The sequence below is a fragment of the Thermomyces lanuginosus genome (assembly GCF_041956635.1).
Source record: "Thermomyces lanuginosus strain ATCC 200065 unplaced genomic scaffold VTN49scaffold_29, whole genome shotgun sequence".
In the NCBI taxonomy this organism is placed as follows: domain Eukaryota; kingdom Fungi; phylum Ascomycota; class Eurotiomycetes; order Eurotiales; family Trichocomaceae; genus Thermomyces; species Thermomyces lanuginosus.
Window position 1 is genome coordinate 807,998 of NW_027192363.1, and position 21,484 is coordinate 829,481.

Here is a 21,484-nt window from a genome sequence, read left to right on the forward strand (position 1 = left end):
AAGCCGATGCCTTTTGTTCCTCCTGCAATTATCGATAGCCGCGTCGGGCTATGAACCAGATTCCTGGGAACTTCTCATCTAATATACAAACGTTCCGGGCTTATTTCATTGTCTTTTGGGTATCTTGTCATTACATTATGCTTGACACTGAACTTAAAACACAACTACCTCCGTCGGGAGTCTCTATCGCGATCACGTTCACGATCCCGCTCACGTCTGGATGACGATGACCCATAGCGCTCGTCATCTCGCGAGCGGTACGAGCGATCTCGCTCCCGATCTCGATCTCGATCTCGATAGCGATCGCTCCGATGGTCGTCTCGATCGCGGTCTCGTCGTCTCTCGCGATCAGCGCCTGACGATCGACTGCGATCTCGGCGATCGTACCGTCGATCTCGGTCTCGTTCGCGCCGACGATACTCTCGATCATCATCGCTTTCGTCATACTCGCGCCGACGTCTGCGTTCCCGGTCACGGTCACGGTCCCGTTCTCGATCCCGATCTCGATCTCTGTCTCGCCCGGCCCTCTCCAGATCACGTTCCCTGCGTTGGCGCTCCTCCTCCTGTCGTTTCTGACGGGCCTTGAGTTCTTCCTCCGTAATATATTCTCCGGTCTTTTTGTTCTTCATCACCACAGGCATGTATACGCCGTCGGCACTGCCACCAGCACCATCCGCTCCACCTTTTTTAGCACCCTTACGCATTGCGGCTTTCCCCCAGGCTCCTATTTCCACTTCCGCACCGCCACCGCCTTTGAGATCCTTTGCACCGATACCTAGGAATCCTGGTCTTCGTTCCGGAATGCGCGGTTGGACCGCGGCGGTGCTATTACCGTAGCGTCCCCGACCAATTGGCTGCCCTTCTTTCCAGCCCATGCCTCGTAACAAGGCGGCCCCAAATTCCTCAACAGGGACGGCATTGTAGGCTTCTAAGCTAGCCATGTCGGGACGAGTGGCGACGTCAGCGCGGAAAGATGTAGTCTCATCGTAACGCACGTCGCCATTTGTAGCCGTCTCAATAACGAGGTCAGACCGTCGCTCTGGCTCACCCCTGCTCTCTCGTACTAGTGCTTGTAGAGCGATCTCGTCCTGGGTCAGCGGTTTCTGTTCTGTGGCGGGATTGGCAGAAGCATTTTCATCCACTCCAGCCATCTTCTCATCTGGAGCCTCCGCCTCCTTCCGCGGTTCGGCATAGGACAGCCCGTATTTCATACTCGGGCCTTCGGTCTCGACGGTTCCAAGATCTCCTGCCTCTCTAAGGGCCTGTACTTCGCGTGGCAACAAATTCTTTCCTCCACGTCGCCGATTCACTCCCGGACGATCGCGCCAGTTATTCTTGCTGTTGACTGGGATAACTAACGGCCCTTTTTCGGCCGGCGCATCCTTCGGAATCGCGCCACCGGCCCTAGAGTCGAAACCCGTGACCTCCTGCGTGATAGGAGCATTCTCATCGTATTCGTCGTCGGAGTCGTCATGATGCTCGATATGGCGGGTGCGGCGCGGTATGCCTTTCGGTGCGCTGGCGGCGGAAGACTGCAGTGCGAAGGATGTCTTCTTTGTGCCTGCGCCATTGGCGCTGCCGCTCCCTGAGAACGATATCGAAAAGGGCCGCGCGCTGCCACCGCGCTTGTCGTCGTCCTGCTCCGACGACATGGTGAAGTAGAAAGTCGAAAGTAAGGGCAAGTCGTTAACCCATTAGCTTCCACATTGGAGAACGGCCAGTTGCGGGTTCAGTAAGGCGATGAGTCTATGTTGAGAATACTGTTATGAGGGATTGTCAACAACCATGTTAAAAATTACAGCTTCGCTTGGTAGGAGTCCTTGGTGTGGCAAACTGACCTTGTCAGCACCATGTGCGCCTGACTTCCCAGTAAAAGATACTCCTCGGTTTCAGTGACCTCAGTTATCGTCGAGCCATGACATACCGCCTGTAGATTAGTTTCTGTCCTGCCGAAGGGCGGTTCCGTCGTCGAGGCGCTGCTCAAATCTCAGATCTTGAGGGATGGCATGATTACATAAGGCCGATACCATTGGCTGGCCGCCAGTTAGCTATTGGAAATTTGTATTAAAATTGGTCCGAAGGTTGAAAATCGTGACGATGATTCGGTAATACTAATACGCTGATCCTGTTAAGGAAATTTGTAATGGGCTAATAGCCCTTGGTTGTGGATCCTGTGTATACCAGTAAGCGAACCCCTACCACCAAACCGCCTTCATCCATCACTCTGACATTCTCGAGTGCTATTTTACCGTTCAGTATGTTTGAAAATCGTGAAATTGTCATTGAAGAAGCCATTGAAGCTCTTAAGAGCGGCCAATACAACTCTGAGCTCATCGTAGCGAAGGCGTTCAATGTCCCTCGATCTACCGTACGCTGTCGACTGATGGGAATGAAAGATCGCCGGGAAGCCATCAACACCAACAGAGATTGGCTCCGTCACAAAAGGAATTCGTTGTTTCTTGGATAAAGAATCAGGATCGTATGGGACGGCCTCGTAGCCATCGACGAACGCGCGAAATGGTGACCAAAATCCTGCACGCCAAAGGTGACACGAAACCCTTGGGAAAAGACTGGGTGACATCATTCCGGAAACGCAACTCGGAGATCAGGGCTTGCGTTGGAACACCGATACAAGCCTCAAGGATTGAGGGAACGAGGCGAGATCGCACCCAAGGCTTCTATAGTCTTGCTGAGGAGACAAGGTCCAAATACAAAACATCAAAACGTCGAACATATGGAATATGGACGAGCGTGGAATCCAGGAGGGTGCGTGCGAGAGTCACTGGGTTTTGAGCGCGACCAAGAAGAAGAAGGCATATGTCACAGTTCCTGATTCTAATGCTTGGGTGTCGGTTATCGAGGCCGTAAACGCGGAGGGTCGTCACATCCGGCCTCTTGTCATCTTCAAGGGCAATGGAATCCAAGCAAACTGGTTTCTATCCAAAGAAGAGGTGCCTGACTGGGTCTTCACCTATTCTGAGAATGCTTGGACGTCCAACGAGATTGCTCTAAACTGCTTGAAGGAGATTTTCCTGCCAGAAACACGGCCTGATGATGGCAGTCCGCGGATGTTGGATGGCGGTGATTGGGAATTGAAAGTGAGAGATCCCAATCATAATCACAAGCCGTCGTCTGCATATGCACACCCATGCCATCGCCGTGAAGAGCGCAAGGCGGTGATGGAACCTATCAAGCAGCATTTAACTGCAGGATTGAAGGCTTCCAAAAGCATGGCTCTCCTTCAGCCACTGAACCTGACTCGCTGCCGATGACGATGCGGAATCTATACAATGAACGCTATTCCATGATCCAGGAGGAACTCCATGGCTTGCTTCCTGTGCAGTCCTTGCTCACCGGGTACGAAAACCGGCACTATCTGTTCCACGAGCATGATAGTATCAATCGGTTGACAAGGGTTGCATTCTTTCACAAGAAGTCTCTCAAGCTCCTGCAAAGCTTCCCGGAGTTACTCCTGATGGATGCGACATACAAAACGAACAAGTTCAATCTCCCGCTCGTCCATATAACCGGCCACACGTGCCTCAGTCAGACGTTTTTCCGTTGGAGGCGCGTTTATGAGGGAAAAATGGGGAGTCGTATGCCTGGTACCTAGAGCAACTGGTCAAGGTCTACGAGGCACTCAAGCTCGATCTTCCCACACACGCTCGTGACAGATGCAGATAGCAGTATTTCGGCTGCTCGACGTCGCGTTCTTCCAACATAAACCATATGTCATGCATATGGCACGTAAAGAAGAATATTCGGGCCACAGCGAAGAAGCATATCAGGATGAAGGCAATCCTTGCTGGTGTGGCTGACGACGATATTCCGAATCTGATGGACGCGGAATGGGCAACGCTGGAAGAGGATTGCAACAAGATCCTTCATGCGTCGTCCATGGAAAGTTTCGAAGACGCATGGGCCTGTAGCAGATACATCGCCCTAAATATACTACCATCGTGGACTATATAAGAACCAGTGGCTCTCAAAAAAGGAGCAGATCATTCCGGCGTTGACTGACAGGCATCTCCATTATGGTGTCTTTCATTGCGAATTTAGTTACGCGTAGCTTTCTAACAGACTTGGCTCGGGAAGTTTACTCGTCGACTTGTATGAGTGATACACCATGGGCTAGAGGAGAGGAGATCGATCCTCCCTGCGATAAAAAATATTCTGTCCTATTGGGGGAGCGGGATGGGTTCCAGCCCTAAATCACGTGTTCGCTAGGCACCTGCTCTTAAACTCTTTATGGAATATGTAGCTGGGGTTTCGGGGTGCTTCCGGTCCAAGACGCGTTTCTGGGATCCAAGTGTCAACGGAAAAGTTGCCAAATGCTTGCCACCAAATCGCAGCATCTTTGGTCATGATATGATCCTGCTGTCTGCTGTTCTAGCGTACCAGCGGTGACCAAAAGAAGAGATCGGTGCGTCTCACTAGCATTAGACTGTCGAGGAAGGTACAAGAACGGGAATTGAGAATTCACCAGAAATACACAACTGCCAGCTTACAGCGGGACCACGCTTGAGTGATTCCAGGGGAATAGACCTCAATTTGGACATCTTATATGCCACAATGCATCTGGAGTTGTAGACTTGCTGGTACTTCTCTTTGGCATCCGCATCTTCGCGTTAAGTATCTTGGACCAGGAATATTTGAATTGATTGGCCGAACAACAATATAGATACCATGCGCGACTAGGGAAGACACTGTTAACCAGTGCAAAGGATGACACTAAACCTGGGCACTTTGTATACGTGAGAAATCTCCGCTTCGTGTCCCCGTAACCATTTCCAATCACGCGCAGGCTGAGCCTGGCTTTACGGTGTTAGTATCAGTTAGCCTCGCCGTCTTTCTGTGGATTAGCTAGCTGCCGTCGTGGCTTCATGGTAGCTGCCACGTCTTGAAAACAGTGCCTGGAGAGTCGTAGAGTGATGGGATGACTCAAAATGCTTCCCCTTCCAAGACCGTTCACCCTCAATTGACATTTCTTCGTGAAATTTTCCACGTGGACGAGTTGCGGTCGTCCGGCGTTGAACCAGATCTGCATTCCGGACCTCTAGTTCAATGATAACAGCAGCATTTCAATTGGAATCAACAAAATATATCTGATAAATAATAAACAATCCCGGATTCCGCCAGTTCCGTGCGGGTACACGATCAACCCTTCAAGCAATCAACTTTCCCTGATAAGGCGTGGAGTCAGGGCTTCGGACGCCAAAGTGGGCTTGGCAGCACTTGATAAGCCAATTCCTTATCAAGCCAGCTTACCAGTTAGGCAGTGATCAACGGTTTCTCCTCGTCGGCTTCTAAACCGATCGACTCTGGCCGGGATCAGGTCCAAGCGCATTCTACTTGAATTACGCAGTGACCCTTATCAACGGTTGTCGTCCAAGCCGATGGCAACGGGCTTAACTGAATCAATTGAATAACTAATGCCTAATGAACCTCGGCGTGATTACGCCAAGAAACCATGGCGCATCCCGTCGCCCGTTCCGAAAGACATGCTAACCGAGACCCGAAAGTGAGTGACAGGTCAGAGACGAGTCGTCCTCCATAGGCAGCGTTCCCCATGTACACTAACGTTCGGTGCATATACAGGACGGCAATTGCCGAGCAGTGAACTAGATCATGCAGTTTTGCCGTGGAAGTGTCAATGCAATCGAAGCAAATTGAACTTCCCCAGACCGGCCCGCCGCGTGAAACTTGCACAAGTGCCGGACTCCAAGGCGGCGAAACCTTGTGCATGAATAATGTCGTCAGCAATTGGATGCACTCGTCTCCAACCAAGTCCTGGATAATGATTTCTGGAGAGACACATCATTGGTTTGATGATAAGGCGCGTCTAAAGCTTAACAAGAGGAAAATTCGTACTACTTCCCCGCATAATCATTATCTAGACCTCCTCACGAAGCGGAGACATAATATATAGGAGCCGTTCCGGTACTCTAGATTGTCGCTAATTTGCCTGTGTTCCCATGAGTTGCTGGCCTGCGACTCATCGCCTAGCCAGTCTCTGGTTGCCTCCGATGAAAACAAGGGCGCAACGGCGTCTCCACTGCCGAACTCGCCGACTGATACGGAGAAACCCCGGATAACTGGATCTGATAAGGAGAGTTTGATAATGAAAGGAGTCAAGAAATCGAGGAACGGCTGCGCAACTTGCAAGAGCAAAAGAGTCGGTGTTCATCTGTTTTCGTGCAGAAAGACCTAGCTGACCCGTTTATAAAATCCAGCTCAAATGCGATGAAGCCAAACCCGCCTGTGGACGCTGTACCCGACTGGGAGTGAAGTGTCCCGGGTATTCGCAGTCTCTGCGATGGGTGACGAAGCACGAGCTCCTGGACAATAGCGCGAACAAGAACACCAAACGCAATAGTGTGGATCATTCTAGCCATGACCGACCAACGAAGCAGGGCTCGACCCATCGTGAAGATGAGGCACCGGCGACGACTGTCATTCAGGAGGAGATTCCCATCACATTTTCATCGGAGGTTGGTGCCAGTCAGATAGCATCCTCCATGTCAGCGATTGATCCGACTCTTGGTGCGTTTGATGATTCAAACACGCATTTCAGTATCGATAATTGGGATACCCGGTTCGGTTCTACATTACCCGAGCTGGAGCAGTTGGATTCGCCCCCCAGAAATGCCGTGAGTTTAGATCATCAACGTCAGATACAGTCAACCGAGAACACAAGGAGATCCTCTGGCCAAGATGATCAACTTAGCATTTCCGGAGCCAGTCTCGGCTTCTCAACAGAGAACAGCATGTTGTATAGCTCGTTCTCCCCTTCCATGTTCATGCGTCAGTCTCCTCTCCGTTCGCCGACCTCGACCGATCCGTCATCCATGCTTCCACCCCTGCGACGGTCACTGGAGGTTCCTTCTTCAACCCTGGTAGAATACTACTTCAAAGAAGTCGCCGGGCTGTTTTCCAGTTACGACAGCCACATGAATCCGTTCCGGACAACGGTTTCCCGATTATGGACTTCATCGCCGGTCATGTGCCGGACGTTGCAGAGCATGGCCGCGGCATCGCTTGTCGATGACTTCCCACAATTCGGGCCGATTGGCATGAAGCTACGTCAGGAGGCCATCGCCTTGTTGGAAAAGCAGACCGAGATGGACGATAAATCGTTGCTTGCGATGCTGATGCTTGGCCTGACTGCCAGCTGGCATAATGCAAACGACCTGGGTATTTCGTTCTTCAATCTCTTGCGCAAGCATCTTGATTCACAGTCGAACGGAAGCAACACCAACCTACTGACGAACCGAAATAACTATCAATTCTTTGAAGAGGCTCTGGTTTACTGGGAGATGCTGCTCTCCTACGTTGCGGACCACAACATGCTGCTTCCTTCACCAAAGGCAAGTTTACAAACGGAAAACATCCTGACACAACGAGTTCCGCATCCGTGGACTGGCATTGCGCGCGATACGCAGTTCACTGTTCATGAAGTCGGCCGCTTGATTCGACAAGAGCGACAGCGAATGCGCACCCGACGATTCATATCGCAGAGCGATATTGCGCAGGCGCAGAGAGCTATCAAGAAAGCGGAGGAACTTGAGGAGCGCCTCATGAACCTGGCACATCCTGCGGAGACGGAGGTCGTCAACCCCGGCGACGACGTCACGCCGGTATGGCATCTCCTCGTGATAGCAGAGGTGTATCGATTCACGGGACTTTTGCAGCTTTACCGCGTCTTTCCGGATTTGTTGAGTTCACGGCTTCGGGCCAGCAGCATGCAAAATGGCCGGCCTGATGGCAGTCCCGAAGGGCTCCATGATCCATCCAAGCCAATGGGGCTTCCTGATACGCTCTTCAATGCTAATCATCTTGATTTGGACGGTGACATCTCCCCATCCTTACGGGATGAGTGGCTTACCTCGTTCGCCTTGACGGCTATGAATCGCCTCAAGACTATCCCTATGGAGTCACGAACGCGGTGTCTCCAACCGTTCCTTCTCGTTGCCTCGTCCAGCGAATTACGCCTGCCGCCAATCAATCTTTCTTGCCCAGACGGCCAGGATCTCGACACGGCTACAATGGATTACATGCTTGACCTATCTCCTCGCGCAATCGAGATCTCTCGAGCCCGGAAATTCGTGATTGGCCGTCTCGAAGCGTTTCTGCATGTGCTCCCTCCTAAGCCAATCCATGTATGTCTGAAGCTGGTGAGGGAGGTGTGGAGACGAATGGACGCAGGAGAGCAGGTCTATTGGATGGATGTCATGATGGAGGAGGGGTTGGAAACGACGATGGGATGAGATTGATGACAGCTGGTATTGGTATGGCGCAAATTGTACAGTATACCCGGTTCATGTTCTGTCTAGTACTTGCCTGGATGTTTTGTGTTTAATGAATTCTAAAGGCTTAGAGGAACCTGAAGTCGGCAGACTGCATCATGTTTTTGGAATGTAAGTCTTTGCTCCTGTCTGGTTTGTTTGAAATATAGGTACCAGCAGTACGCAAAGTCTTTTTTACTAGGAGTTGTCCCCAAACATTAGTTACAAATTTATCTACGAATGTACTGGGTACGTACCTATGAATCCCTTTTCAACAGACAACCACTAGGCTATCAGCAAGGGAGAGCATGTGCAATGGTCTTTCCCCCGACAGCCACAATGGGAAACGCCGATCAAGTGCGCTCCTTGCTAAGGCTTTTCAAGCCCTTGGCACGGCTGGTTGTATTGCCAAGATCTTCACGTTTTCTTGTTAAAAACGTAGATCTTGTTTTCGAGATCGGTGATTATGGGCTTGCTAATGAACATTCTCGGATCGTCACTCGAATCTCCCTCGCGGTTATGGCTTATGCTCACACCTCTCTAGCTGTCGAACCTCGATACTAGGCTGGTGGATAGTCACCGGGTCTTCAAGGGTATGGGCTCACATATGACTGACTGGCTGATCAGCTCATTAGTCCCTTTTTGAGAACTGCAAGGTCAGCCATGTCATCAGCTTTCTGATGATGCTGTAAAACATAGTCATGTATTCTTAGAGAGCCCTCGTCGTCAACGTGTTGGGATACCTTTATAGCATTCTGTTGGGGATGTGATGACTTCACCACTCAGCATGACGCCCTGATTCAGGATATTTTGAATTGGCTACAGCAACCTGAAAAAAAAAAAAAACCGACGTGGCTTGCATGTGCTCTCTCAACAGATTCGCAGCTCGGGCAACGGATGGAAGCAGACCGAGCTATGCAGTTGGACTAGCGTTTCTCAGCGTTGGTCAGCACCCAACAATTCCCTACACAACCTGCGCTGTCAGATGCTGTATCGGATACACGGTCTGTTATTGATTCACAGTACTGCCCCTTAATGATTCACAATGAACCCTTTGGCAGGAGAAACAATGTATATTGTCGCTTTGGGCAGTCACCTTGTTTATTATGATCGGCTTTCTTCTGTTGAGCTGTGAATCTCAGCTCTTCGAGAGACTTAAACAGCTCAAAGCTCCCATGTTTCTACTACGTGTATTGCGTTCAACCGAGATTCACAGCGATTCTTAGTTCACAATATTAATCTATTTTGATATAGTATCTTCGGGCCGAATCTTGGAAAGCCATGCATGAATTCATTCACCTTTGCGTCCATACTGCTTTTCATGAGCACCACACAAGCTCCTGAGTGTTAGCCTAGTATGGTGTTGTGCGCGATGAGCTCATTTATGCACTATAGACCTCTGGCCGGACTCAACAGGCTGGTAGATCTCCGATTGTTTTCACAGCTGAGATAGGTACAAGTGACTAGATTATAGCCTTCTCATCCCCTTGAGAATACAAGCCCGTGTTCCATCATCCTGCGACCGACCCACGAGAAAATTCATCGTCCCTGTGAATGAGGGATGGACGCAGACATGCTGATGGAAGGCGAGCACCTACCTAAATGCCAGGCTGCCAGCAGTTCTGCAGTGATTCAAATTCATTTGGAAGGGAATAATGAGCGGAATTATCTCATACTTCATATAGGTTAAGTATGCACGGTCTCGCGTGAGGTCAAGGTTAAAAGCTCGACTGACAGGCTAACAGCTTGCTGAGCTTCGTGAGCTTAGCTGAATCTACGCCCTGCGGATTTGCCTGGCGGGAGCTCGGGTTCCTACTGATCGCCGCCTTTATGGGGTAACTATCGGTGAGATTCGTTCTGCTTTGCAGGCCAATCTAGGTATTTACACGGACCCCTAAACCGGTTCCAGCTAGCGGACGGGGTTCTCGTGCTGAACCTGGAGGAGATCAATCTCCGCAGTCCCGCACATAAGGCGGACCGCATAATAACCTTCCGAAGGACGGGAGCTCTCCATCCGGGTATAATTAATTTAGACGGTTGAACTATAAGATTGAAAATTGATCTCCATGAAATAACTGCATGAGCTCCTGACAAGTTCGAGATTGCTGGCTGAGCGCGGCTAAGAGCCGCAATTTCGACGGATCATGAAGCTATATTAACCTAGAATAATCCGTAGGCTTAAACCAAAAACAGTTTAGGGCACAGTCTGAATACATTACTGGCATCCCAGGCAATCCCAAGCGCCTGGTCCGCTGTGGGCGATTCAGGGACTGCACGATTGGCCGATCCTATCCTTGTCTCACACCAGGGTGACGTTGTGGACGGCATGCGTTAGCTTCCGGCGGATGGCGACTTCTAGACTGCTCACTGGAATCTCGAGGAAGCGTCTTGACCTGAACCGGATCGATATCACACGATCCGGTTCCCCTTCTGGCAGAGCGGTTCAATTATGTGGTTCCCTTTGCCATGGAAAAGTTTGACGTGCATCCCTTGGTGGCCAGCCTTGCATTCGGGGCAGACAACATCCTCGCACGTAACCTACTTCCATCGAGGGAGAGACTTTCGAGATACGAGTCTTGTTTCATTGCGGATTCGAGTCTGGTATCAAAATCCGATGATCTCCTCGATGGGGGGGAACCAGCCACCTTTCCGCCTCAATCCCGCTCCAGTCCGTCGCACTGAGGCATTGACGGCGGAATAAAATAGCGAGACCCGAGGCACCGCCATCACCCCGTAAACCCTTTGACTAATCCGATTCATTCTGATTTGTAGCCTAGCTGAGCCCGGCGAACAGCCACGCAAAAGGGAGGCTTTTCTAAAAATTTCTATGCGAACCAAAACCGGAGGAGCTTATGGTCCACAAAGCCAAGTCTCGAACCCCCCCATTAACACCCAAGTCCGTCACTGGCGAGGCGGCAACAGAGGCCAAAGCGGCCGAAGGGCATTACGATGCAAAACATGTCTCGAGCTCCGTTCAGCTCGGAAAACGCAGGGAGCCAGAAGCCACATTGCCCACACTGCTCGGTTTTTGCACGGGGCAGAGAAAAATCATCGCGATCGGCCTGTTGATCGGTCGATGAGGATGGGACGTGGACCACTCTCGCTCCTGACAATCAGCCCATCCCTGAGTTAAGCTTTGTAACCCTAGGCTGTCGCCAAACTGGAGCCCGCTGGAACCCCCCCGGACTTGGCACGACTGCGATCAAAGACACATCATCATTCTTTGTGCGAAGGCGGTCAATTTCGTCACTGCCGCCAGATGGAGAACGACAAAGGGGGATCCACCGCTGCGTTTGGTAAGGATCAGAAATTGAACTGAAGAGGCAATCTCGTGAATGCGTTGCTTAAATCCGCGACAAGAGAATGCACAGCAATAACTGGCTTCACTCGTATTTCTTATACGTTTTATAGTTCCAACACTCGGGAAATCTCCTGGCACATATCGGCCCTGTTCCGCTCTTTTCTTTTGCTCGTCCATGGTTGTCGTACAGCGTCGGGATATGTGTATGAGCGCGCTCGTTCCGTTTCATTATGATTTCTCGCGTTAATCGATGGCGACAATTCGTTCTCTCGTTGATCGTGGTTTCGACCCTCGCGGCCAAGGTCATTCACCTAATTCTGCACGTCCGCTCCGTTCCCCGTCATTTGTTTTTACTGTATCTACCAACATTTTTCATCACGGATGCTATTCTCTTTGCCACAACATGGGCGTTGTTATTTAAGACCAGTGGAATCTGGTCGACGCTTGGCGCGGTGGTGACCGCAGCCCTAGGGTAAGCATACAAGAGGGTCTCAGTGGGCAGATTGGCATTAATAGGCGCCTTCTCCAGGACGGTCGACCTCGCTGCGGCGTCGTCTCAGCTCGGCTTTTACTACGTTACAGGTGCGGAGGTTCGATGGAAGGCTGCTTCGGCTGTGGCCGGCGATGCCGTCGGATTCAAGCTCCTCTTGAGCGGGCTAAGCCCCGTTCTTTTCTCTGCGTTCGGTCTTGTGGTGCTGGCCTGGTGCGCCAGTTACTTCATCGCAACATGCATAGACCGGTGGATGACAGCTCTGTTGAATGCGAGCATCTTTGCCAGACTGGGTTGGGCGAGCATTGATGACTCGCTCCCACTGGGTGACGTGAAAGAAATCCCGTCGGGAAAGCGATCGCAACAGAGAATCCGACGATGGACCGTTGTGGCGGCCCTCGTCGTATTGGCACTGCGTGTGACCCGGCCGTCGATCCCGTATAATCATATGTCAGATACACTTCCGTTCTTGATTCTGCGGGCGTTCAAGCCGAAGAATGCAGGCCCACAGTGCCACCCGCCTCACCCGGAGCCGTTTCCATTGCGCGAGGTGGTTGCACCAGAACTCTGGGAGTCTCCCCATGGACACTTCAAGGGTTGGATGCCTGGGGCGCCAGAGTCGGAGACCGAGTCCAAGAATGAAGTCGAACCTCGGTGGATACCAGATCAATTCCCTGGCGGCTTCAATCGATGGGCACTCAAGTACAATCGATCTTCGGATGATGAGCGTTCTCTCATGAAGGCACAATCGAAGCAAGCAAAGTCGTGTTCTTCCGGCAAGCGCTACAACACCTATGACCCAGTCCGGGACCCAATGCGAATTCAGAACCTGGACCTGGACTTGGTGGCGCCTCTGAAGGATGCCCTTCGCGAGCATAAAATTCCAATTAACCATATCGTCTTTGTTGAGATGGAAAGCGCGCGCAAGGACGTCTTCCCGCTGAAGTACGGCTCTCATCTTCACGAGAAGATCATCCAATCCCATGGCAAGAAAGCTACTCCAGAGAAGATCGAGGCCGTTAATAAGGCGCTTTCTGTGATGACCCCCGTGGCAGAGCAGTTAACCGGTGAATCCAACAACTTCCCACAGGAACTCCAGCAAGAAATCCCGGATGGCATTTGGAGAGACAGCGCGGCATCGGGGATGGGTGGCATCAACGTGGTAGGAGCACTCACCAGCAGCTCTCTGTCCTTTAAGAGCGTCCTCAGCAGCCACTGCGGCGTGGGTCCTTTGCCATTGGATTTCTTGTGGGAAGTTCATGGAGACATCTACCAGCCCTGTCTCCCGCAGGTCCTCGAGCTATTCAACCGTCTCCGGCCAAACGACAGTAATAAGTCTCTTGATGACTTTCGACAGCGGGAATGGAAGCCCATTTTCATCCAGTCAGTAACTGGCGAGTATGATGAACAAAACCGGCTCAACCGCAAAATGGGATTCCGGGAGACGATTGTGAAAGAAGATATCGAGCTGTCGTCCGCAAAGTACTTCCATCCAGGCATGGAGGAGGTCAATTACTTTGGGTACGTTATCCAATGCATACAAGTAGAACGTGGACAGTATCCTAACACATGGAATGCAGGTTTCCTGAGATGGAGATATACCCATACCTCCGAGACATTCTCAACGAAACGATCCAGAACAAGGAGCGGCTCTTCTTGTCGCACTTCACGAGCACCACCCATCATCCGTGGGGTGTGCCAAGCGACTTCCTCGTGGAGAAGTATTTCCGGGTTGACAGCTTGACGGCGCAGCATGAAGATTTTAACAACTTTCTGAACACGATTCGCTACGTGGATCGCTGGCTGGGCGAAATCTTGAAGTTGCTCGATGAGTTTGAGATCGCCAACGAGACGCTGGTCGTATTTATTGGCGATCAGTAAGTTACTCCGGTTGTGTTGCAATGATTCCCTTCCTATGCTTACGCTCCACAGTGGACAGGCTTTCCGGGAAGACTCCCGACTGAGTGGCACCTACGAGAACGGCCACATCAGCAACCATCGCGTGCCTATAGTTTTCCGCCACCCGCTTCTCCCACGCATTCAGGTATCGGCTAATGCCACCTCCCTCTCCGTCCTGCCCACCATCCTGGATCTTTTGATCAACACCGACTCCTTGGACCCTCTGGCCACGGAGGCCGCCCTTGATCTCATCAATGAATACGAGGGCCAATCCCTGATCCGGCCGTTCAGACCCAGTCACAACGGTCGGCAGATATGGACCATGGCTGTGATCAACCCGGGTGGTCACTTATTGAGTATCAACTCCGCCACTGTGCCGTTCCGAATAGTCATGCCGTTTGCCAGCGACAATCCTTTCCAGTTTTCCAATCTGGAAAAGGATCCCTACGAGCTGGATGTGCTCGAAGAGTGGCACGAAGACCAGTTTTTCGCACGCATTGAGAAAGAACATGGAAAAGAGGCCCGGGATTGGGCCGTCGACGCGCTCAAAGTGGCAAGATGGTGGGTTCAAGAGAAAAAGCGACTCTGGAATTGGAGGGAATAAATTCATGACCCTGTAGTCTGGCACTACCATTGTATGAGTACTCGACGGTTGATATACTTTTAATAGACCTTCAATGCCATTGACGTTATGAGTCCGCAGATCGACGGCAGGCTCTACTCATGTAGAAAACCACCACAGCTACTCCGTACTTGGAGAAGATAACAGGTATTTCTCTCTTCTCAGCCAGCCCGGAGTTTTGGCCGGAGATGCGCGACGATGACTAATCAGAACGACGCGGATGGGTTACTAATACCAATTCTTTCGCCTGTGATTGGCTCAAGCTAGTGCTCCAAGGAGCAAAACAAAGCTGGACCCTGGCTTAGCTTGGGAGTAAATTCAAAAAGACAGCGCAGGCAGATGCGCCTGTCTTCTTTCGGGTGCCGGCACACGCTCCGCGCGCGTCTCCTGCACAAAAATTTCTAGTGGGCAGAGCCATTGCCCCCCCGGCGCTCCCTCCTGGCGACGCTGATTGCCTCGTGAATTACGGGTCGACAGACAAACTAACCCCCCTCCCCTTTGTACGAGTACGGAGGACGGAAGTACACAGCTATCAAATCCGCGCTCGCTGTACGAGTCCTACTTTTCTGCATCCCCTGACGACTAGCACCCCGCATCGTTTCCTGAAAATGCAGAATGGCCACGGCCAGAGGAAAAACGGAAGCTTAAGACATAAAAAACGAGGGTCTCAACAACATCAACGCACTATCTCGCTGGCGGAGTTGCAGGCGAGGGTTAAAGCCGCCAACGGGGAAAACCTTGGACGACTGAACGGGAATATCAACGGTAGCGGCAGCGACGGTGCCGCCGACGGAATTACAGATTCAGAGGGCGGCCTCCTTACTCCGTCGACCGGCAGTCCGACTTCCAAGAGCAGCGTATCAATCCAGGGTGCAAACGGTGCCACAAACAACAGCAACAACATGGCGGGTCGCGGTCATGGTCGCAAGGTGTCGTCGCCAATGGCGCCACCTTTTATGGTCTCCGCGCCGGGAAAGGTCATTGTCTTTGGCGAGCATGCCGTCGTGCATGGCAAGGCCGCACTGGCCGCTGCCATTTCGCTTCGGTCCTATCTGCTGGTGACAACCCTGTCCAAGTCGCATCGGACGGTCACGTTGAATTTCCGGGATATCGATCTGGATTATACGTGGGATATTGACTCGTTGCCGTGGGACTTGTTCCATCATCCTTCCAAGAAGAAGATGTACTATGATCTTGTTACGGAGCTAGATCCGGACCTTTTAGAGGCTATCCGGCCGCATATAGCAAACATTTCAACAGATAAGCCGGACAATATCCGCAAAATCCACCAGTCGTCGGCGACAGCGTTTCTCTATTTATTCCTTTCTCTGGGATCGCCCGACTCTCATGCCGCAATTTACACACTCCGCTCGACAATTCCTCCCGGCGCCGGCCTGGGCAGCAGCGCCAGTGTCTGCGTGTGTCTGAGCACGGCGCTCCTGCTGCAAATTCGAACATTGGCGGGGCCACATCCCGATCAACCGCCAGACGAAGCCGAGGTGCAAATTGAACGGATCAATCGCTGGGCATTTGTCGGGGAACTGGCCATCCACGGCAATCCGAGCGGCGTGGACAACACAGTGTCCTCCGGCGGCAAGGCCGTGCTCTTCCGCCGGGGAGATTACTCCAAACCGCCGTCGGTGACACCACTCAACAACATCCCCGAGCTGCCACTGCTCCTGGTCAACACGCGACAATCGCGATCCACAGCAGTCGAGGTCGCCAAAGTGGGCAAGCTGCGAGAAACCCACCGCGAAGTGACCGACGCGATGCTCGACGCAATCGACAAGGTCACCCTTTCCGCCAACGAGATGATCACCTCCGACGCATTCACCACAGACCGAGACTCCGCCTTTGACCGCCTCGGCACGCTCTTCCGCGTCAACCATGGCCTTCTCACCTCGCTTGGCGTGTCCCACCCACGCCTCGAGCGCATCCGCGAGCTCGTCGACCAGGCCGGCGTCGGATGGACCAAGCTCACCGGCGCCGGCGGCGGCGGCTGCGCCATCACCCTCCTCCGGCCCGACGCCGACCCCGCCGCCGTCGAGCAACTGAAACAGCAGCTCGACGCGGAGGGATTCGAGCGCTACGAAACCACCCTCGGCGGCGATGGCGTGGGTGTCCTCTATCCAGCCGTCCTACGTAACGGCATCACCGACGAAGCCGGCGGCGAGGAGATTGATCAGATCAAGTTCGAGAATGCAGAGGGAAATGACGGGATCGAACGGTTGGTTGGTGTTGGTGGAGGTGCGCACGAGAAGAGACAAGGGTGGAAGTTTTGGAAGAGGGCTGTACGATAATTCCCTTTCTGTCTTTTTTTTTTTTTTTTTTTCTTCCCATTTTTACTCGTGAATTGCATGACATGACTTTGCGAGGTCATCGTGTTAATCACTAATCCAGCGAATACCTCGTTGCGGTGGATGTGATGTGTTTGACTATGGGATGCATTGATGTTCGGATTTCGTGTATATAGATTCCCTCGGTTCTTCTTCTTCGCACTTTGCATTACTACTATTTTCCTACATAATAACATAAATATCTGCATGCAAGGATTGTCGTATTCACATCATACAGCAAGCTTGACATGATATGGTATGTCCAACATTCATATACTCATCATCACCGAGTAAGAAAACATCATAGGTTCATCGTGACCGTCATGCTGTTACTATGTACCAATAAACACGGCGGTAACCCCCTCGTAAACACCTGCATGTCACTGATATACGCATCGCTAGCGTCAGCATCAAGTGACGTGCCCTCGACTGGCGAAGGCAGCGTCGTGAACATGACCGCCGTGCCGTATTCCGCTGCATGTCGTGCCATGAGCTCGTTGAGGATGAGGTGTTGAGCGCGGCAGGGAAGGTCGTTGAAGCTGAGGGGCATGGCGGCCTGGGCTGGGAATCCGGTTGCGGAGCTGGCTCGCGGTGAGAGCTGGTGGCTGCTGTGGTGGTAGATGGATTCTCGGAGTGGGAGTTCGGTTGCGGGTCGAGTTCGGATCGGGGAGTCGGAGAACATGATGGAGGGCCCGCCGCTGTCTTCGGTAGGGTTGACTTTCGCTTCCGGGATGGGGGAGGAGGTGAAGCGGTTGCGGGAGGAGAGGCGGGTGACTAGTGATGGGCGGGTTGGTAGTTGTTGCTCCGATGTTGGCTGTGGTTGTGGTGGTTGATGTTCTTGCTCGACAGGAACGGTTGGGGATGCTGGCTCGTCTGTGTCTTCTTCCGCCGGGCGATAGGTGAGTACGCTTTCGGTTTTAGCCCGTCGACGCCCGCCAGTTCGTGAAGTCGGTGGTCCGGCAGACGGGGTGGCAGTACCGGATTGGACAGGTGTCGCGGATTTGCCGTCCTCGTCGTCAATGCTGTCGTGGTCGTTGTACGAGTCGTCTTCATCGCTGGATTCGGTGCTGCTGCTTGAGCTGTCATCACTCATGTCGGCTTGGTATTCCCAGAGACGGCTGCTTCGAATTCCCAGATTGACGTTCAGGCCGGTAAAGGTTGAGATGGACTTGCGTCGCTGCCGCCGAGACGCATCAACGAGTCTCCTGAGCTCTCCGTATGGAAGCCCTGCAGGACGTCGGGATCCCTGCTGAGTCTGCCAGCTTGGCAGCTCACTGAGGCTGGGTGATTGTCCTGAGCTGGTATATGTGCGACGTGATTGCTGGAGTTCCTCCCACCAGCCATCATCCTTGAGGACCGTGTTGACCCTCTCCAAGCCCTCAGCGCTCGCTTCGGATGTATTTCCGTTGACGATAATTTGATACGTCTCTAGTCCGCTGCTGGCCAGAGCATGAACGACGACCTTGGCTTCGATGCGGAGCTTTTCCAACAGAGTGCAGACTCGCCTCCGTTCTTCCTCAACGTCGCTTTCGTACTCAACAAACACCACAACCCGGAGTTTGTGGGTCTTGCGCCATGATGGAACCGTATGCAGAATGCACCCCAATTGCAAGATGAGTGTATACGTATCAAAGTTGGTCGTCAGCACGTGTTGTTTGTCTGCGGCCAGCTCCGCCGACATTTGAATCGGCCATAGATCAATGTATTTGCGTTTCCTGTTGTGGTTCTGGTTCGGAAGCTCGAGATTTTCAAATCCCTGTGCGACTGCAACATTGATCCGCAACTTGAACAACAGATCCTCGAGCACTGTCACGTAATTTTGCGTAGTCATTGCTCCGGTGAATTCTTGATCGTCCAGACCCGCCGTGCTGCTGGACTCACGACGCAGCCGGGTGCTTGGAGTTTTCGACAGGCGCTTTCGAAGCGGTCCTTGGAAAACCTTCGCTAGGCTTTGACCCTCTCGGTATTGATCAATCACCACGATATTCGGTCTCATTCCTCCCAGTCCCGAGTTCAATGCAACATTCCGAATACCCCACTCAACCGTCGGAGCCACGGAAATGTTGGTGAACGCTTTGACTTTGGTGTACTCGATAAATTTAGCCCATGCTGCCTGTTGGCGACGGGCCTCCGGCACTGCACTTGAAAAGTCGTCTGTCACGATGACCTGGCCTAGCACAAAAAGTGCTCCTTTCTTCAAGGAGTTGCAAAAGGATATCATTTTGTATTGTGCATCGCAGTCATTCACGAATAATAGAATCTGCGGCCTCCAAAACTTGACATGCTCCTGCTTCAGTCGGAGCAAATATTTCCGCACCTGGTGGTAGATCAAACTCTGACTGACGTCACCCCAGGACTTTGGAGGAGAAGTGTAGTGAATCATCAAGAATAGCGCAATCAGCACCACGATACAGCCCGTTGCATATACGCCATCCACAAAGAACATCAATGCCAGACTGACAAGAGCGCCAATCGCAGCGGTCTGCCAACTAAAGTAGTGGAATGACGGTCGAAAGTTGGGCGCAGAACCAATCTTCAGCAAGAAGCAAGCAAGATTTGTGGCAAGAAATGTCATAAGATAGGCCATGGTAATGAATGAGGCGATTTGATTGATATCGAACAGCATCGTCAATTGAGCCACAACGAAGGTGAAGACGATGGCATAGGTGGGCTCATCGCTCGCTTTGCTTCCCTGGCTGAAGATGTTCAGACCAGGGACTAGATTATCACGGGCAAGGGCCTGAAGCAATTTCGCAGAGCCAATAACTCCCATCAGAGAAGAGAAGAAGCTAGTTGCAAATTCTCCAAGGAATACAAGGGGGGCTGACAGGTTTGTCTGGTAACGTCAGCAGCTAGGGTCTCACGCCAACTTTCAGCATTCCCGTACCTCTTGGATGACATTGGTGTTTTTGTAGAATGACTGCCGGGTTATCGAGGCGGCCATGGAGAGAATCACAACGGTGTATGTGACAAACGTTAGAAGCATTCCAGATAATGTACCTTTCGGTATCGATTTGCTCGGGTTCTTTAAATCTCCCGACATGCTTGCACCACTGCGACAAGTTAGTGACAATAGGAACACCCACAGGGCCAAACCCGGCTGCTTACGCGAATATTCCCGAAGTAGCAGGAAACAAAACACCGAACAAACTCTGAAAAGTCTCTTTTGATTCGCCTTGGCTGCCTGCAGCACCCTTGGTCAGGTGAGGCTTGAGGTTCTCGATAAAAGTCTCCAGCCGGAACCCGGTGAACTCGATGCCTTGGCCGGGATTACTGAACGGTTTCTTGAAAAGGGCCGAGACTGGAATGCTAAAGGTAGCAATCAGAAGGACGGCTAACAAGCCTTTGCTTGCTTTTGCAAAGACCGCACTCCCAGCAAGGCAAATAAATGTGCATAGCACCAAAATAATGGTGGCCCATAGATACCTCCACCAATATCCCTCGTCTAAAAAGTTTGACAGAGAGCCGGACACCTTCCCAAAGTTCTCAACTAGGCAATTCACCAAACCAACAGCATTCATGCCGGTGCTGAAAACAAGACCCATGTAAAACACTACACCGATTGAGCCGCCGAATTCGGGTCCCAGGGACCTGGAAATCAAGTAGTAGGCCCCTCCTCCGCGAACTGTACCATTGGTTGCAATGGCTGAAATGGACATAGTAGTGAGGAGGCTGATTCCATATGCCGCAATCAACATGCCTATTGCGGCCGTCAGTGATCAATACGTCTATGTATAACATGGCGGTGGTCCTACCCATCATTCCTAACACTCCACTTTGTCCCAAAATAAATCCAAATCTAATGAACATAAGGATACTTAAAATGTTCAATGTCGTCGGTACGAATACGCCGGAAAACGTTCCCAACTTTTTTGTTCCACCAGACCCAGTACGGCCCTTAGACTTGCTGCGGTCCGGTTTCTGGTCCGCAGCGATCCGCGCCGCTGCTTCGGACGTCGGCTGCTCCTCCGGCAATCTCTGACTGAAAAGTGACCCATTGTCACCGCGATGAGGATTGGACAGTAACCGAAAAACGCTCTGGAGAAGCTCGTTTGTTCGAGCACGCTTCACCGGTCTCGATGCAACATTCAGCGGTTGGTATGGATTGTCAACAGCGGACGGCGAGAATTGACCACGCCGTGAGCTGTCCGAAGATAGCTCAGTCGGAGCAAGTCTGGAGTCATCCTCTGGTGCTGATCGAGTTGAGAAAGCCGGGCGCTTTCGAGCTTCGCTCGCTGATGTTGGAGAAACCGGTCCTCCGGCAGTCATGTTCAGAAAATCAGAGCTCCAGATCTAGACATCGCAACAAACAAATCGATTTCCGTTGCCAGAATAGTGCCGAGGAGATCAAGACGGAGTTTCCTGACCGAAGCAATTTCCTAAAACTATCTTAACAGCGGGATCGTGGATGGAGCACCCCTCGCGACGTGTCCACCGCTGTCTCAAGCGATGACTTCACTGACAGACAAACCAAGCAAACAATTCCAGGTTTGGCAATATTACGCTAGCCCAAAGAGGTCTGGTATCTTCAAATACCGAACTCTCACATGA

At 51.9% G+C, this 21,484-nt stretch overlaps 6 protein-coding genes across 6 annotated transcripts; 4 read left to right on the forward strand and 2 right to left on the reverse strand.

The window, feature by feature from the left end:
• Positions 1-164: 164 nt before the first annotated feature.
• Positions 165-1,652, reverse strand: VTN49DRAFT_3837 (uncharacterized protein; the record flags this gene model as incomplete). The annotated part of the gene is made up of 1 exon (XM_069411716.1): positions 165-1,652. One exon carries the CDS (start codon positions 1,650-1,652, stop codon positions 165-167), a length of 1,488 nt encoding a protein of 495 aa, XP_069268307.1.
• Positions 1,653-2,741: 1,089 nt separating this feature from the next.
• Positions 2,742-3,272, forward strand: VTN49DRAFT_3838 (uncharacterized protein; the record flags this gene model as incomplete). The annotated part of the gene is made up of 1 exon (XM_069411717.1): positions 2,742-3,272. The coding sequence occupies one exon, from the start codon at positions 2,742-2,744 to the stop codon at positions 3,270-3,272; it is 531 nt and encodes a 176-aa protein (XP_069268308.1).
• Positions 3,273-6,121: 2,849 nt separating this feature from the next.
• Positions 6,122-8,267, forward strand: VTN49DRAFT_3839 (uncharacterized protein; the record flags this gene model as incomplete). The annotated part of the gene is made up of 2 exons (XM_069411718.1): positions 6,122-6,175; positions 6,234-8,267. The coding sequence occupies 2 exons, from the start codon at positions 6,122-6,124 to the stop codon at positions 8,265-8,267; spliced, it is 2,088 nt and encodes a 695-aa protein (XP_069268309.1).
• A 3,549-nt stretch (positions 8,268-11,816) lies between these two features.
• On the forward strand, positions 11,817-14,579 carry VTN49DRAFT_3840 (uncharacterized protein; the record flags this gene model as incomplete). Its single annotated transcript, XM_069411720.1, has 4 exons — positions 11,817-12,058; positions 12,116-13,597; positions 13,657-13,953; positions 14,009-14,579. The coding sequence occupies 4 exons, from the start codon at positions 11,817-11,819 to the stop codon at positions 14,577-14,579; spliced, it is 2,592 nt and encodes an 863-aa protein (XP_069268310.1).
• A 626-nt stretch (positions 14,580-15,205) lies between these two features.
• On the forward strand, positions 15,206-16,897 carry VTN49DRAFT_3841 (uncharacterized protein; the record flags this gene model as incomplete). Its single annotated transcript, XM_069411721.1, has 1 exon — positions 15,206-16,897. One exon carries the CDS (start codon positions 15,206-15,208, stop codon positions 16,895-16,897), a length of 1,692 nt encoding a protein of 563 aa, XP_069268311.1.
• A 337-nt stretch (positions 16,898-17,234) lies between these two features.
• On the reverse strand, positions 17,235-21,202 carry VTN49DRAFT_3842 (uncharacterized protein; the record flags this gene model as incomplete). The annotated part of the gene is made up of 4 exons (XM_069411722.1): positions 17,235-19,769; positions 19,821-19,986; positions 20,042-20,633; positions 20,689-21,202. 4 exons carry the CDS (start codon positions 21,200-21,202, stop codon positions 17,235-17,237), a joined length of 3,807 nt encoding a protein of 1,268 aa, XP_069268312.1.
• Positions 21,203-21,484: the final 282 nt, after the last annotated feature.